Raw genomic sequence first — 18,800 nt, 5'->3', positions numbered from 1 at the left:
TCTCTCGCGATTACACCAAACGATTTTACAGAAAACAGTGCGGCTACAGAAAACATGTAGATACATAAATCCTTTTAACTAACTAAAGTAATCGTATAATAACTACATAGAAAAAATAGTTTCACTGTAGTCTAAAATTTTATAATTTGAAATATTTCAGTTGACCGAAAATAGGATTGTTATAATTGAACTAAAAAATTAGTTAGATATAACCAATCTGAAAATATCAATCTAAAAATAATTTTGTTAAACTATCAAAATAATCATGTAGAACGCTTAACTGGTTACTAAAATATAAAAACTTTTTGCAATATTGTTTATGCTTCAATTTTCTACATAATTATTTCGATGGCTAATAAAACAAACTTATTTTTTATTTATATATTATTATTATTTTTGGTCTATATCCAAACAGCACAGAACATCCATTGGGCATGACTTGGTTTCAATCTGGTTCAAACGTCCATGGATTTAATACGAATGTTTTAAAAATGTATGTACGTTATTCAACGTACAAAGTATGTTTACATTTGAACATTTTACAAATGTTTATCTCATGCAAAAAATTTTTTAAGTCTGTCGCAATATGTTGCTTTTGCTGACTAGCCAAGTGACAATTTTTTTTAAAAAGCATAAGGAGTTTTACTTTTGTTATTTCCGAGAATATTCACCAAATTAAAGCTTAGTTCAGACACCACGCAGCAAGCGGCAAGCGTCAAGCAGCAATAGCTTGCTACTCGCAATAATAAAAGTTAGGAATCTTTTGCTTCCAGCATGCAAATTTGTCTAGATTGTGGTCTAAAATTTATTTAATATACTAATTTAGTCTAATTTTAGTCCATTGCATCCTAAAATGGACGTTTTTAAGAAGTCTTTAAAAAACATCCGTGGATCTAATTTGGATGTTTTTAATATGTCCAAAATGTCCAACATGTACGTTTTAAATACATTTTTTAAACATTACTGTGCTGTCTGGGTATCTAAATTTTTAATTAGATAAATTGTTCTTCCCATGTATCATTATATTTCCAATAATTTAAATTTGCAGATAATATAAAAATATAATACATTCGACAAGCTTCAAAAAATCTCAAAAACTTCCACATAAAATAAAAATTGATATTCATTATTTATAACAGAGAGGAAAAACTATTAGAACTTTATAATAATTTGGCGTTTATTTGGGATTCTAAATATTAATTGAAAAAGCAATATTTATTATGTAATATCAATTGTACGAATAAAAAGTTAGTGGAAGAAAAACTATATAAGTTTAAGAGAGCGTAAACTATACCATTGTTTAAAAGGAATGTTTACGGCAGTCCAGCACTCATGTTAACCACGTTGCAGTGTATATAACATCGTTGAGAGTTAAGTTTGAACGCGAACACGAGGCCACGTAGGCTAAGCGGGTGAACGGCCCGAAATTTATCGCGGCTTCTATAGCTCGCAAATTTCGCCGTAACATTGACACGAGGGATGCAACCTGCGGGTGGGGAGTTATTAACCGCGCTAACGATACAAGAGCCGGCAAGTAGGTAGTTGCTGACTCGTGCTTTCACGCCCTCGATCAAAGCATTTACGCCGAGGAGTGGGTGTCTCGAGCGTGCACCACTCTGAAGAGAATAACTTGGCTGGCGTATTAGTTGCATCACCGCAGCAGCATCGTTCGACCGGGCGACGAAGCTGGGCGCACTAACCACGTCGATTAATCCACTTTGAAACTTGTCAAACTATTTTCCACCTAATACAACTGGGCCGTCAATGGCCGGATACCCCCTTGCTTCTTCAGACTGCTGATGTTACCGTTCGAAGCGTATCACGTTATAAAGTAATATCTGTGTTACGTTAAATTGAATCTGTCCTTATTAATTGTTTTATCCAAGAAATGATCAAAACTTTAAAGTCTATCTATATATCCCGTGTTTTTTTAAAAAAGTTTCGATAAATTAAGAATTTTTATAAGATACGAAGAGAAATATATTCGTGAAATTTACTTTTTTTACATCGCACTAAAAAATTAATTATATGTATAAATAACATATCTACGATGAATTTTGGATTACATTAACAACAGAATATTTACATTTTACGGTTGGATAATTTTTATTACATTTTTAATTTAATTAAAATTAAACGTTGAAGAGGTAAATATTTGTTATTAAATGATTCACTATTTTCGTCGCGGTAAGATCTAGCTCTGATTGCCTGTGATGCTTCTCTTTACTCAATTTGATTTATTTAAAAGCGATCTAATTTAACATATTATACTGTCAAAAGACAAATACTTCAATTGAAATATTTGTACCGTTTCGCTGATATATTAATATATTTTTGAAGAGAAAACTAGGAAATTTATTTATATATCTATGTAATAAAATATATTTATATTTTTCAAATAAATTTTTGATGCGATCAATTAAAAAAATTTGTGTCAATTATATGTGTATGTATATATACAATATATATATATATATATAAAAGTCGTAAAAAATAGTCTATAAAAGACTTCAAAATTCATGTATAAAATGTAATGTTTATTTTATTACTGAAATAAAACTTTATTTAAATATATGGCGAAATAAAATTTTATTTTTAACAAATAAACCATTTATTTTTTTAACTTTTTACAATTAATGAGATATATTTCACAGAAATGTATATTTTTTACCATCATAAATTTTTTTATAACTAATAAATATTAAAAAAAACGTCACATGTAATATTTGCTTGCGAATATTAAAAATTTTTTTCTCTCAATATATACTGATAGAGAGCTCGTCAATATAATCAATTTTAGTAAAATTTTATGGGTATATAGTGCACTCGTAGAAATACTATAATAAAGCCACAGCACACCCATTATTTAACCATTCTCGAAAAATAGTGATAAAATATTTTCCAGTACCTTAATGAAAAAAGATTTTTCTTCGAAAAAAAATCGGAATATTCGCAAGCAAATGTGACGTTATCTTTATTAATATTTATTAGTTATAAGAAAATTTGATTGTGATAACAAAATATGTTTCTGTAAAATATATCTCATTAATTATCAAATAAATAAATAAATAAACGATCAATTTGTTAGGAATAAAACTTTATTTCATCGTACTTAAATAAGAACTTATTTCAGTAAAATAAACATTTTGTATTTCACAAATAAATTTTAAGTATCTTTTTCTCAGTGTAAAAGAAACACAATTATATGTACATCATTATTCAATCACGACGAGCTTATTTTTTCATAGAAGAATGCGATTTTCTGTGCAGGTGCAGCTGCTGTAGTAACGTCCGCAGGCGGGCACGGCTTCGACGCGCACCTACGCGGCCCCAGCTTCGTGCTGGAACCGCCATCGAGGATTGAATTCTCGAATTCCAGCGGCGCCTGGTTGGACTGCACAGCCTCCGGAAGTCCACCGCCAAACATCGACTGGTCCACCGCGGACGGGCATCCGGTGAACGATGTGTCGGGCGTGCGAAGAGTGCTCAGAAATGGCACTCTGGTCCTCCTGCCGTTTCCGGCCGCGGCCTATCGGCAGGACGTTCACAGTGCTGCGTATAGGTGCGTGGCGAGCAACACCGTCGGCAGAGTGCTCAGTCGCGATGTACAAGTCAGAGCAGGTAAACGAGATTCGTATACGAAATTTATGCCTATGCGTGTAAAGCAATTAAAGTACATATTCTCTGATAGAAATGTATGCAGTTTCTCTAAATATTCATCCAGTTATACTGTCTATCTTACTGAATTCTCATTAGTTGTTAACGATACTGCATAGAAGTGAACAGTTTTATTCAGTAGCTGAAGCAATTTGCGTAGACACTTGCCCAGTTATCGTCTAGTATATTAGTAGATTATTATTAGTTAAAATATCACGTAATGTACATTTATTCTGTCCAATAAATATTTATTTTATGTTCAGTAAATGTTTATTTATGTTCAATAAATATGTTCGGATTCTGTGTATTTTTTCTAAACGATATCTAGTAAGCAAAGTGTTACATTTTGATTAGAGAGAAAATTTTTCATTTCTCAGTTACTCGATAAGTTAATAAACTATCCAGTAATTGCTCAAAAAATGCTACTATAGGATTAGAAGAAAAAAACATTTTCAAATTCTGATGACTGTAAAATAGCAAAAATGTATACAGTTAGAAAACTTATAACGTGTAGTTTACAATCTAAGTATATATACAATATAATTATGATATAATTCAGAATACATTGAATAAAGTTTAAATGTCATAAAGGGAAGGTTAAAACAAAATAGATAACTCTGTGCAGCAAATTGTTCTGTCGAATTCTTTTTAATTTACCTATTTGTTGTGCAAGTCCTATTATCATCAAAAAAACTCGCAAACGTTTTATCGCGTTATATACATCCCGCGCAATTACAGCCGTTATTTACCGAGGTATCCTTTAATTAAGGAATGGCGAGCGCGTAATCGGGACGGCCGTCATATTAGAGCTTTGCTCGCGGCCACCGCGCACACTGGACCATTGGAAAAGTCTATTAAGCGGATTACGCGAATGCCGCGGATATTTGGTGCGAGTCAACAGTAATTGCGACGGGTGCATGGGTTGCCTCTCGCGTGCGATAAAACGCGAAATCGCGGATAGGCCGGTTTTACACAAGCCATGTAATCGCACAACGAATGCTCGCATAGCGCTGTGTCCGAATGCAATTCGGAGAACCGCAAACCTCGCGTTGGCTTTGTGTAAAGAAATTTGGTTGCACGGGACATGTCTCTATTTAATTAAGAAATATTTGGTGTTTACACTTAAAATAATAGCATGTTAAATACGTAAATAAAGAAATAATTCTAGTTTGTTCTCATAATTAAATACACATTAAATGTTGCATCTCTTGTTTAAAAAAAATGTCCGAGAGTGCGGCTTGATTCGACACTCTTTTTCCATTTAAATATTCTGTACTCTTTGAAAAATTATGTCTCATCACAGATTATTAAAAATCTTACGACTGGATTATTATTATGTATTAGTTTTAATTAGAAATATATTATTTTCTATAATTTATGTACCATATTCTATAAAACTGTTTGTACACTGCACAAGACATTTTTTTAAACGTATACGCAATCCAAGCTCGTATGGAAAGAAAATGCCTATTGCGAGAGAAAATCAGTGTGAAACAGGCGTTAGAATCGAACCAGTGCTTGCCGAGCACCGACTGATGCAGATGAGATGCGCGTAGGTTCCTTTCTGGTCGCGCAGTGTAATTACCTCTTAAAAAAAAAACGCAATCTGAATGCAAATCCGTGGCAGCTGCGAGGTCGACCCGACGCTTTCAGGATTTCCAACTACTAACCCCCTCGCGGCCATAAAGTTCTGCCCTGGACGTGTGACCGTTAATTAAAACTTTACTTTCAGTTCTTTCTCTTTCTCTCTCTTTCGATTTAACGGAAGAAATTTCTTTTTCGCGCGTGCTCGATGAAGCGGGCGTGCTTTATACGAACGATTTCGCGCCAAAAGTTATGAATGAACACGTTTGTGATAATTTCAAAGGAAAAAGAATTAAAGTTCGATTATAAAGAATCAAGTGTTCCATTACAGGAACATAAATATATTAGATTTATTTATAACAAAATTATCAAAATTTTTACATAAAAAAAAACATTTTTATAAAGAAAAACAAAAGAGAATCAAGAAACAGCAAATGATATACTGTATTGGCATATGAAATGAGATTTTGAAAACAATGCATTTCTGAAAATTTTGCTGAAGAGAAAAGATGCTTATTCTTTGACTTATTCTTTGAATATAACAATACTATTCCTTTATCCCATGTCTATACAGATATCACATGTATATGGGATATTTTCCATACCCATCTCCAAAATAACATCCACGTATACATCGTGCGGTACTTTACATAAAAGTCCTCTCTAATAATATCCTCCTCGAGTGATGATACCATAATTCAACGCAATATTTCTCACACAAGTTGCGAGAAATAAAGCGGTACGACGGCATGCGAGTGGAAACAGAAGCAGCAGGAATCAAGGGGGCTTGAAAGGGAGAAAAACGCGAGACAAAGTCTTCGCACGATTTGGGAGCTTCGAGGTGACGGAGAAGGAGATATACAGAGAAGAAATTCAGAACGCCGTAGTCGGGGCTTTAGCCTCTGCGTCGTGGCGTCGCGACGTCGGCCCGTCAGACTACACCGTCGGTGGCGGAGCTGGCCGTCGCCCTTGGAATTTTCACGTAAATAAAATCTCCGGAAGAGAGAGGGCACGATGCCTCTCGTGCGCGAGAGAGCGACGCCGAGCACAAAAAGGAAAGAGAAAAGTAAGAGAAAGGAAGGGTGGGGAGGGAAGAAACGAGACGTTCGTTATACGCTCGCGTCGCCTCATGCCTCGACGCATCCTCGACGTCGAGATTCACCCGACGGTTACGACATAACGACGTGTGCGACACCCTGTGTGTATATACATAGTGTCGTACACACCCGTATACAAGGCAACGCGTTTTCACGGTGTAGCAAGACGACGACGACGATGTAATTGAAAACGAGACTGTCGGTGTATAACTGCGATTGCTTTTTCATTACGGTGGCAATTAGAGACACAGACGTAGACACAGAATCGGTGTTCGCTCTGTCTCGTTACGCTGTTAGCCCGACATAAAATGTGTAACTTTTTACAGCGCCTACTTACTCCTTTCTTTTTCAAAACGAAATAACGAGCCTTAAAAAGTCAAATGCAAATTGCGAACCAAGAGACTAGTGTGTAATTAGCTTAATTATCGTGACAATTACAGACTATACGAGAAAAGAATAAAGAAAAGTATTTTTTTATATGGTACCAATTTTCCGTTTCTTTTTTTGTAAAAGAAAATTACACGTAGGAGTAGAAATTACTATGTAAGCTATTGTTTTGCAATTTGTACTAGATTGCTGGAGCACATGGCTTTATGTGAGATTTTATTGCTGTTTGCAGTGGTGGCTCAGGCATACAAAGTCGAGGTGGAGGTGACGGGGGGCGCATCGAGGGGATGCACCGCAATATTACGCTGCATCATACCCAGCTACGTCAAAGATTTGGTGCGCGTCGTATCCTGGCTGCACGAACCTTCGTCCTACATATATCCCTCGCTACAAGGAGGTAAATGTTTATAACGAAAATCTACATACGAGTATGTACTATACATTCCTTTGTCGTTTAGAAATGCAAAAATTCAACGTTAGAGGCTAACTAAAAGTTCAATTGAAAAATTCAAGATACATAACTTTTTATGTCCGCGTATAAAGGATTTTGCTCAATAAAGTAAATCATTTCATGCGAAAAAGGAGCTCGCGGGAAAATAAATTTCCGCAACGAAATATATGTATACGTATAAGGATTAAGTCGCGCCAGAAAGGTAAAACAACGAGGAACACGTGTTGGCAATTATTTTATATTCCGTGTGCGCAAGACGCGTGATTCTACTTGGCCGAAAATTTTTCATGAGAAGATTGTGGTAACTTTTAACATAATTAAATTCCAAAAGCTCTGCGTATTTAAATATGCAAGAGCAATTTATTGCTAATTTTCCATATCACTTTATCGTTATATTGAAATTTTCTTTCTCTGTACATCTCGTTATATTATGGTGATCAATATGAAATCTCGTTATTATGTTGATTAATGTGTTTAAATAAACATTTAATCATATTATTCCGTTTTCATTATCATTTTTAATTACACATTTTTATATACCTAGGTAGTTAATGATTTTTATTTTCACAAATATGTATTTAAATATTTCCCGATTTGAAGTTTACTATTATACAGAAACTCACTCACACAACTGGGTTTTCAAATAATTTCGTTAATCCGGGCTCTCGCGGCTGCAAAGACTGATACGAACTCGGGGAAACATCCCGGGCGGATTTTCACAGATGTAGTAGTGCGATGGCAATAGAAGGAAAAAAAAGAGAATAATATGGATATAGTGACAATACGAGGCGATTTCAGCGTAGTCGCGCTATATGGGAACTCGACTATGGCCGCGTCGCCTACAAGAACTAAAATTTAATATCCGCCGCGGACGCCCGTGTTGAAATTTAATATCCACAATAATGCGGCGTCTCCTTCCGTAGCTCGCGGCGCGGGATGTGTGAGTCGGGATTGTCGGGTTCATTAGTAGCTTACAGAGATTAATCAGATTTGCTGTAAACGCGAGTCCGACCCAGAAAATTGCGTACAAGGGTGCAAGATAGAAGAGTTATACTATATAATTAAACGCGTGCGCGCGATTTGATTACGCGGTCGTAATTAGCAGTCGCTAAGAATACTAGTTAGAACAAAAGCCGTATTGTTATTCTATTCCTATATCATGCGTAGATGTATGTATAAATTCTCCTCCGTTTACAAAAGCATTATATACCGCAGATACTTTAATCAAGATCGATAAAAAGTGCATTTCAACATTTTCAACATTATAATATTCATTTATATGGAAAGAACGATTTTGCCTATAAATCTAAAAATAATTATATTGAATTATCAATATACTTACACAGAAAATTATTCTGGTAGTTTAACAAAATCATTTTCAGATTTGTATTTAATTAAATTTTTAGATATTTCAGTTAAATTTATCGTTAAACTATTACACTTTTCATGCATAAAAAGAACGGTTTTGCTAAAATAGATCTGAAAAAAAAAATTTTAATTTAAAAATAATTTTGATGTGGACCATTAAAATAATTATACGGAAGATGCTGAAGTAATGAATATAATACTGCAAAAAGCTTTTGACAAAATTACTTTTGACATTCTAGTAACCAGTGTGTACTGTACATGAACTGTATATGTAAAGTTATTTTAGTGGTCCAACAAAATTATTTTCAAATCGAAAGCTAAATTTTTAGGTATTTTTGCAAAAATCGTCCTTTTCGCGCAATATAATAATCTCATATTGCATGGAAAGATGTTTTTTCCATTCCGCATCTGCGATCGCGATTGTGTCGGTATCAGGTAGAACGTAATTCGCTACATGGCGCCCAGCTCATGTATGCTCCATATATATAATACATGTGCGTGTCACATCTATCGTGAATGGAATCGCGCACACCCAGCTATATAGACTCCGGTCCGTCGAATGTAATATCTAAACTACATAGACCATTCGGTCCACCTGACTTAGCGGACAATCTATTCAGAAGGCTGCCTTATCGCAGCTGCCGCTCTTAGCTGCTATAATGTCTCACGAACGAGCTCACTCAGCCGCGTAAGTGTATGCACAGTCATTATACACGGTCATAAAAGTGCAGATACACCATGTGCAAAACATTTTCGTATATAAATGCAAAAATACTGTCACTATTACGAGAGAGTCTGTATAAAACCTTGTACATTTTTGTCGTGCTAATTCTAACGAGAAATATTTCGTGTATAATAATAAAGTCTGTGATAAATTGAAATCGAATTTTTCCTATCGATCCAATTTTTATTAAACTAATTAAATTCAAAAATTCCTACAATCACGAAAATTCATTGCAAAAGAGATTTTGTTAGTTATTTTCTTCCGGCCAAGATTTTCCGTTTTCGATTATTAGATATACATCTCTATTCTATATTAGCATTTGTCATCATGGAAGATCCTCTCTAATGTCATCAAATACCAGATCTATCATTACGCTATTAATCAAGATATCATTAAGCTATTAATCAGTAATGAGAAATTTCTATATAATAATAAATCAAAAATCTTGTAATTCAATTCAATTTACCCTCTTTTCTTATGAAATCTTATTACAAAAAAATAGAATGAAAATCTGTCATTCTTATTCAAAAGTAAAAATATTTTCATTTTTTTTTAAATAGTAGCAATATTTTTAGTATTTCTATTTTTTGGGGGAAGTGAGATTTAACTCCAAGAAATTTAGGGAGTGTGTAAATTTAAATCCAGCTACTTCTTATATAAAAAGCTGAAATAATTTGTATCTTTTATCGAATATATTACTCGGTACTCTGCATTCGTGCGCGACGTATATAAATAGCGTACGAGATAGTGATCGTACAGGTAGAACGCGATTCGTAGATCCCGAAAAGACTCAAGTTTCTAGGACAGGCTTCGCAACTGTTTAGGATAATTGTGGTCGTTAAACGTTGTGGTCGGGCTTATCTAAGGAAACCCCAAGCTTAGTTCGGGCAAGAGAGAAAAGCATGGAGAAACGGCGACCCTGTGTCACGTAGATCGGACAAGGGTGGAGTCCGCGGAATTAGCGTAATTATCGTGCAGCCGAGTGTGGCCGTGCCCGAAAATAATCCGGCAGGGCGTGGCGTTATCGTAGTCGTTAAAGATAACAGACACGGTTTATCGGGAAACGTTGATCCCAATTATTGCCGCGGCGCATTCAATATGAATAATACGACGGGATTAGGAAGTCGTGTATTATTCATGCACGGCAAGCGGAACTCTATCGAAGTGTTGTTTCGGGCTTACGAATTTTGCGGTCGATTGCGTAAAGCAAATACCTACCTTAATACATAATGCAAGATGAAAGAGCAGAAAAAGAACAATACTCATCCATGATCAAATTATCATATGGCTCATTTGCTGCAATAACCAAATAAATTGTCTTTTTTAATTATTTGCAAAGGAAGAAACGGAACGATGAAAAAAAAGAATATTTAAAAATGGGACCTTTTGTTCTAAATTTTAGTAATGTCTAGACAGCATGTCAAAATCGGAATTAAAGAGAGAGATGTCAGAATCGGAGTTAAAACATCTTTAAAGACGTGCTATTTAGACATGCGTATCTAATATCTAGATATTTTTTAAAATTTGCATCGAACTTATCCTGACTAAGCCAACCCTAGTATTACGGTATAGTATAATTCATCATTAGTGTAATATTCCTCCAATATCCCTAATGCATACTAATGTTTAATCAATGCATCGCTAATTAATCTTGCTACTACAGAATGACCTCATTTTGCGGTACTTTCAAAAAAGATACTTTTATATTCTTCTCTACAATCACAGTTATTACACCAAAGTTGCATTTTTAAAATTAATATCACAAAATTTTAATATTTCACAGAATTAAATTTTACTTTTTGAAAAACTTTATTTTTTTTAATTAATCGTTCTGTTGTATCAAATTAGCGATTTGTACAAGTTGTTCCAAATCTAACGAAAATTCTTTTTCGTACTCAGATAAAATTTTTACGAAATCTATTTTTACCGGCTAGGAGAATGCGTCATCTTGTCAAAATTTCAAGATTGAATGTATAAGCCTATAAAAAGGTCGATGGCAAAGATACTTTGGTATATCAGGTTTTCTGGGACATCTTGTATATATACCGTACGACGTCTTTCGATAAGTTTGACATTTCATGACGCTTTCGATCGCTACGTTTTGTAGATGGCAAGTTCCACCTGCTTCCCACGGGAGAGCTTCTGGTGCACAGCCTCGAGTTCAGCGACCAGCTGAACGGTTACAGATGCCGCACAATGCATCGTCTCACGAGACAAGTGGTCGTTAGTTCTATGGCCAACATTAGGATAGCAGGTGAGTCTAGGTAATGCCGATAAGTTTCCAAGGAAACTATCGTGCACATCACCGGAAACGCTGTTTGTGACGCGCCAAGTTTTCTGCATTCTGCTTCACAGATCACAGAGGCGTAATGCCTCCCGTGATACTCGAAAACTCCGGCGTTGTGCACGTCGCCCAGGACGAATCGACGTCGTTAGTCTGCGTGGCGCAAGCTTGCCCTTCGCCCGAATATCGGTAAGTGTTTGCGAAAGCCCTCTAACACTCCGCGATCACTCAAAAGCGAAAGCACTGTGTGTTACCGCTTTGATCGTCATTCTCAATTTCTTATCGTTTAAATTTTTATTTCCTTTATAAAAAACATTGCAACAATTTTTTCAGTGAAAGAAGATATCGAGAAGATGTGTGTGTTAAGAAAAAGTTCTTTATTTTATCTCTTTTTCCCTTCCATTCCCCAACGTGTGTAAAAATCAAGAACCTTTTCAACGAAAAGAAGATATCGAGAAGATGTTAAGAGAAGTTCTTTATATATATCCGACTTTCCGGCAGTTTCTCTTTCAAGTTGAACGTACGGCAAAAAATTAACGCTCTTTATATTTCTCTGTATTGTATAAAAAAATTCACGTATACGCACGATAAGATCGCTCATTGCTCAGATGTGCAAGAGAATCACAAAAAGAGATACATTCTCGCCTGTCGGCATTTCTCGTTGAGTCGCAACGCCTCGGAAAAACACACCCGTTCGCTCATTCACCGTTTCAACATAGTACTACGCGTGTAAGCGCCGTAAGCGGGAACTCGCGCGCGCGTAGGGCTAGGTCAGTAACGTCGCGAGCATGTGCCATACGATCAGCTGATCGTCTGTACATACACCGTCGACCAAACTCATCGCGGCGGCTTTGGTCCCCCTCGCGATTCGAGATCACGTCACGATATTTCGTCCCTGCAGCGATATCGCACGCACGTAAAACTAAATGTAGGTACTCTTGAAAATTTTCACTGTACGCGATACCCATTTGACACCAACGAAAAATAACATGAAATCTACATTATAATTTTACACTTGACAATGTAAATGTAATACAACACCAAGAATCAATGCAAATCAGGAACAAGTCAAAATGACCTTTATTTTGACATTATGAAAATTAAAATAATTTTTGGTTACACACATAATTTGACTGTTTATTGATGTTAAGAATTAAAATAGAGTTATTTTGATTTTTGTGTTTCCTTGGGGTTCTGTTATTTGCTGCGTGTATTAATTATAAAAATCTGTAGTTAACGTGTGTTACGTATATTATAGATTTTCAATACTTGCAATGAATAACGGAACGCAGTCAGGCTACATAACAGTTACGTTGTTAAATGCGAAATTATAACAGAGACGCTATGTTATAATTTAATTGGTGCCAGCTAGATAGAAATTGAAGCAATCCTTTCTATTATAACTGATCATCGGAGAGATGTATGTTGAAAAATTAATTTTCTCTTCCTCATTTTTTTGTTTATATTAAAATTATTTTTAAAAAACTTCGATATCTGTGAAATTGCACACATTAAAAGCAATATAAAGACAAAATCCATTTTTAATGCTGTCGAAATTGTGTTCTAAAAATTTTATTGGTCCCCGAGGACGGTGTAATCCTAGCATAAACGGAAAGCTTATTATCGATTACTGGTGATTACCATAATAATGAATTAATTATATAAAGTCTATTTTAGACCACCGCATTAAAGATTAAGAATTGCAAATTGTATGGAGATTAAAATTAAACCAATTAAGACGAAACAGATTAAAATTGAAATTATCTGATTGATCAAATTCTAATCTTCAATTTGTAATCTTGAGTGTCCAATGTATAGCCTGGAGATACGCATTTGTATCATCTTGATTGGTTAAATTCTAATCTCCAATTCAAATTTCTCAATCTTCAATGTGTAATCTGATGTGAGTTTTATAACATATTCATTGCTATAATAGTCACTGGTAACCGACACTGATTGTGAACTTTATTGAATACCGTAAATAAATTTTATTATTCTTTGTAATATAAAATAATTCAATGTCGAGATAACTAAAACCCACTCCTGATAGTCGGGAGTTCCAGGTGCGACTCGTGGTTGAGATAATATGATTTGTAATAAATTTTTTACAGATATGTATTTCTCTCATTTAATTTAACTCAGGACATATCAGAGCGGGTGGAGAGAGTATGGTAGAGTGAGGCGTTCATTTCTCGTGATAATGTTTATGTTACTAAACAGCACGTATTAATTATTTCAGGGAGAGAAGCAATCATGAGTACATAATGTTATTGATTAATTATAAGCACGTCACTGCAAAGAGATATTATTTGCTATTGTGAATCTTTTAAACTCTGACGGTCCTACTCTACCCTATTATAGTGTTTCATATTGATTGTGTTGAAAATGCGAAAGTTATCGACTCGCGCAGTCACGTTTAAAATAAATTTAATTGTAATAAATACATAATAATGTAATACTAGAAACAACTAACTTTGATCATAATTTTGTATGTCTCATATTTTAATTTGATTTATTTATATAACGTCTTATCGTAAAAAGTATGTTAATAATACTAAAATTATACGTTATTCATTTGCAAATCAATCATCTTTCAATTGAAATATTTTTAAATAAATGTTCTATAAACATAGTTGTATTAAATATATACTAGTGATCACTGAGGGTTGCGAGAATTATCACCGCCAGACGAATTGTGTATTTTATCGAACTCTGCAAAATACCGCGACCACACATTCGTCAAAATGCCACCATTATAACTTTGCAATCGGCCGTGATATCGATTGAATGCAGGTATAAGATATATACAGTTGAACCATCGCAAACAAATTAAAAATTGAATCGCGCAATTTGCACATTGTATTCATAACAAAACGCTTTTCAAATCAGTTTTCAGAGACAATTACTTCATCTTTGTAAAGCTAGCAATCCATTTCCTAAAATTTTATATAATAAACAGAATTTAACTCTCCCTCTCCCTCTCCCTCCCTCCCTCCCCTCTCTCCCTCCCTCCTTCCCTCCCTCCCTTTTTTTTTCCCTCCCTCCCTCTCTCTCTCTCTCTCTCTCTCTCTCTCTCTCTCCATGAGAAAGAGAGCTTTAGAAGTTACTGCTATGTTTCAGAAGCAATATCATTTAAATATAGCAATAAAGACAACTTTGTATTTCCATAAAAATCACCATCTTTTACCATCAGATTCTTCCGTTTTATGCAAAAACGCGTCGAAGCAGCACAATTTCATTGACATTGAAAATGAGGAATGTCTTTTAGATAATTACTTATCGTAATATTTTAATTGATTTTTTCTTCTTGTGCGCAACTAAACATTTTAATTTATTTCTTAAAATCTCTAAAAACGAATAATAAAAGAAAAGCGTACTCACTGATTGTCGATCGTTCAGCCATTTTCCAACTCGCTCTCAAATGTTCCTTGATGTCGATACTCCAACTTCATCACTCCATCAAAGAACGTTGTCTCTCTCGCATATTCACGCACGCGAACGCGAATCGATCGGAAAGTTATGACTAATTACGATCGCTAATTAGCGCGACAGACCGGATCGTCGGATGCTTCGTCGGTCGCTTCCTGCGCGTGTATCGCGTCCCGATTCTCGGAAGGCTAATTACGCAGTCATCCCGATACACGCGCGGTGAATTGAAATTGTGTACAATATACACTCGGCAGTACCTACTCCCGTTTCGCGCAGCGAGTTTATCCTTGCCTGTCCTTGCCAAAGTATTCGCGGCACTTCATTCCACTTCATTCGTCACTTCCGCCACTCGCTCGTTCGCTGTTCACTTCACTCACTTTTCGATTAAGCCTAATCGACACAATGCAGAACGCGAGACGCAAGCTTGTTGCGTCAGCCAATTCGATGCGTCAATTTAAAAAATTACGTTTCGAGATTGGTTGACGCAACAAGCCGCTTACGACTCGCGTTCTGCGTCTTGTAGATCGGGCTTTCTTAAACCTCACTCCAGTAGGCCTATTCTGTAACTCTTTAACGACAATTTTACTAGATAGGGATGTCGTTGCGCAGGTATTTCACATGGTGAAAAAGCTTGGCAATGACAGTACAACGATACCGAACTGTCGTTAAAAGTTACAGAATAGGCCTACAGATTAAAAGAAGGATTTATTATAATTATTATTGTTAAAAAAATTATTGTTAAATAGACAAATGTACATAAATTTTACTGCAAAACTTATGTTGTATTGAATGATATAATGCATAAATGATGTGTCTTTTATAAATGACTAAATCACAGTCATATTTATAAAATTTGAAAATAAAATAAAAATACGAATAAAATTAGCAAAATTTATATAAGAACAAGTATACATTTATTTGTTGAAAAATAGGGACATATTTATGACATTCATTTTGTATTCAGTATGAGTAAATTTATGTTGAATTTATATATTATACTGTAATATGTGATGTAAATATGTGACGCAAATATGTGATGTAAATATGAAACAAAAAATATTATTTTTATCTTTTATATTTCCATCATACATTCATCATGCTTGAAATACATTTATATTTACACATAATATTATTTTTTCTTGATTACAAAAATTATATCAATAAATAACCATTGTATTACGGTAAAGTCAATTGATTCTAACATTACATTTTAACAAAAAAAAATCTATACAATTTATACAATTTTTAAAATACAGTTTATCTTTTTTTTTTACTATTTTTATATAATTCAATTTAATGTTTTACAAACATTTTTTTAATTACAATTACATACCAGATTGTTTTACAATTTTTAAAAACGGATGTGCTGTATCAATGAGATTTAAAGCTAAAATACTAACCTGATATTTTGTATTTATATAAAAAAAAGGAGAATAGAGAGACCATTATTTAATCAACTACTTCTAGTATTAAAATAAAGAAAGAAATGTGTGAATGACACATTGTATATACTAAGGGTTAAGCATTAAGTACTGTTGGAGTGATTTAAATACTATAAATAAGTACAATAATTAATTAATTTCCGTAATAAATTAACCAGTACTATTTCTGTTAGGATCAGCTGCACATACATATTTCCATAAGCATGTTTGTGCAAGTCTATCGAGACGTAGGGATGCGTTAGGAATTACTCCGCTCTATATTACAGTTTACGTTACGTATATTGTAGCAAAAGTGCACACCAAAGTCATCTGGGCGTAATTCCTGAACGCGTTCTAGATAACAAAACTGTAGTTATCGCAAATGCAGTACATACGATCCAGTAGACTTGCACAAATATTACATAGGTATTTCATAAATTACCTAATGTGTATGTAACTGACTTAAGGAATCCTCGCGCGGAGACGTGATTTTGAAGGCTGACAGACTTATTGGCAAATACTACTATAAACAATGAAAGAGAGAAAGAGAAAAAGGAAGGGTGATCCATTCTGGGAATCGATTTAAAGTTCTTATTGTTAGAAGTGATTCTTGAAAGCGGAGCGTGAGACGAGACAAACACAGACAGCGCGACGCGCAATGCATTTATAAAAAGTTATTTTTTATAAAATTTAAATTATTAATTTAAAATAAATTTTAAATAGACAAGATGAATATCATATTTTTTAATGAATATAACGATCGAATCTTTAACATTAAATTCGCTTAGTATTAATAGTGTATATATCGTATATGTCATAACCTTAATAATATATAAATATCGAACGTATAAAATACATGACACATGTGTGCGAACGCATTTGTAATACAATATAAAATTTGCATCAAAATTCAGAATAGAAATACTCACTAATGTTAAATATTCATTAAACATAATATACGTTAATGTAATTATAATTTTGTGTATTTACAGGATTTTTAGTTTAATTCGCTTATTGTACATACATCTTAATAATAAATAAAATTTAGGTATATAACACATGATGTATGTACATACACATAAATGCACATTCATTCGTAAAAAGAGAGAGAGAGAATTTATAGTTTCTATCAAAATTCCGAATTATAAATATGTATGATTTGTGAATTTATGTACAATTTTTTTATTGAACATAATATTTTAGAAGAATTTTTAATCTTTATTCGGTTATAATATTGGATATGTCATATAACGATCGAGTAACCATTATATACCTTATTATATTAATACAATAATAATCTTAATAATAATTAGGACATGTAAAATACGTGATACACCCTCATACATTTGTAAAACGATTTTAATTTATACTAAAATTCAAATCCACTTTTAACGATATATATTATGATTCACGTTGAATATATTTCGGAATAGAATTCCATTTGTAATTCCATATGCAGCGTATTTTAATATACGTGTATTTATATTTTTATACATGTTTATATATATGTATATGTGTATTCTGATTCCTCAAATGTTTATCGCGTTACATGTGTGGCACGTAAAATGATAAATAGGACTCTATCCTGAAATGTGATGCGAATTATAAATCGTCTAAAGTGGATTTAATACGAGAACCGTTTACAGAATCGAGAATGCAACACACATAAAATATAAAAATCGAGATAAAAATACATAATATCTACATAATATCAAAATACGGAATGTATATAAGTATATACAGAATTCTGAAATCTGACGCGAATTGTGGATCATCTAAAATTGATTTAATACGAAAAACATTTAAAGATTTGAATATAGCACGTATACATATTATAATAAAATATATATATTAGAATACATATATAATACCATATTTATAATGCATTAACACGTATATGCAAAATATATATTAAAATACATGCGTAATATCGAAATATGCGGTGTATTAAATTATAAACAGAATTTTGAAACTTGACGCTCATTATATCATCTCTAAAACGGATTTAATACAATAAATATTTAAAAAATTGAGATTATTACAACACGTATATGCAAAATACGTGGAGAAAGATTACGAATATTGATATGCAATACGGAATTATATACAGTATTCTGAAATCTGATGCGAATTATATAACATAAATCGCCTAAGGGATCTATGTATACAAGAGAAGCACCAAATAATGTGTATACGAATTTTGTCTAATTTCAAATATGTTTTAGTACTTATACTCCACTAATTCATGAGCAAGTGACAATGCAATATTCAAGTATTCGTAAAAAATTTACATTGAAAGTTATGGAATTTTTAATTAACTTGCGAACTAATATATTATTATTTGTGTATGATCGTAAGCATTAATGTTATAATTATAAAATAATAATTTTTCTACTTA

General features: G+C 33.6%; 1 protein-coding gene across 1 annotated transcript in view; it reads left to right on the top strand.

The window, feature by feature from the left end:
- The window catches only part of Dscam2 (Down syndrome cell adhesion molecule 2), a 105,794-nt gene that overhangs the window by 58,758 nt on the left and 28,236 nt on the right, over nucleotides 1-18,800 (top strand). Inside the window, exons 2-5 of the mRNA XM_018551638.1 lie at nucleotides 3,271-3,621; nucleotides 6,958-7,122; nucleotides 11,376-11,522; nucleotides 11,624-11,741. Of these exons, the coding sequence (XP_018407140.1) occupies nucleotides 3,271-3,621; nucleotides 6,958-7,122; nucleotides 11,376-11,522; nucleotides 11,624-11,741 (781 nt within the window). The remainder of the gene's footprint in view (nucleotides 1-3,270; nucleotides 3,622-6,957; nucleotides 7,123-11,375; nucleotides 11,523-11,623; nucleotides 11,742-18,800) is intronic.

The sequence above is a fragment of the Cyphomyrmex costatus genome, unplaced genomic scaffold (assembly GCF_001594065.2).
Source record: "Cyphomyrmex costatus isolate MS0001 unplaced genomic scaffold, Ccosl1.0 scaffold142, whole genome shotgun sequence".
Lineage (NCBI taxonomy): Eukaryota > Metazoa > Arthropoda > Insecta > Hymenoptera > Formicidae > Cyphomyrmex > Cyphomyrmex costatus.
This window is presented reverse-complemented; position numbering and strand designations above follow the sequence as displayed.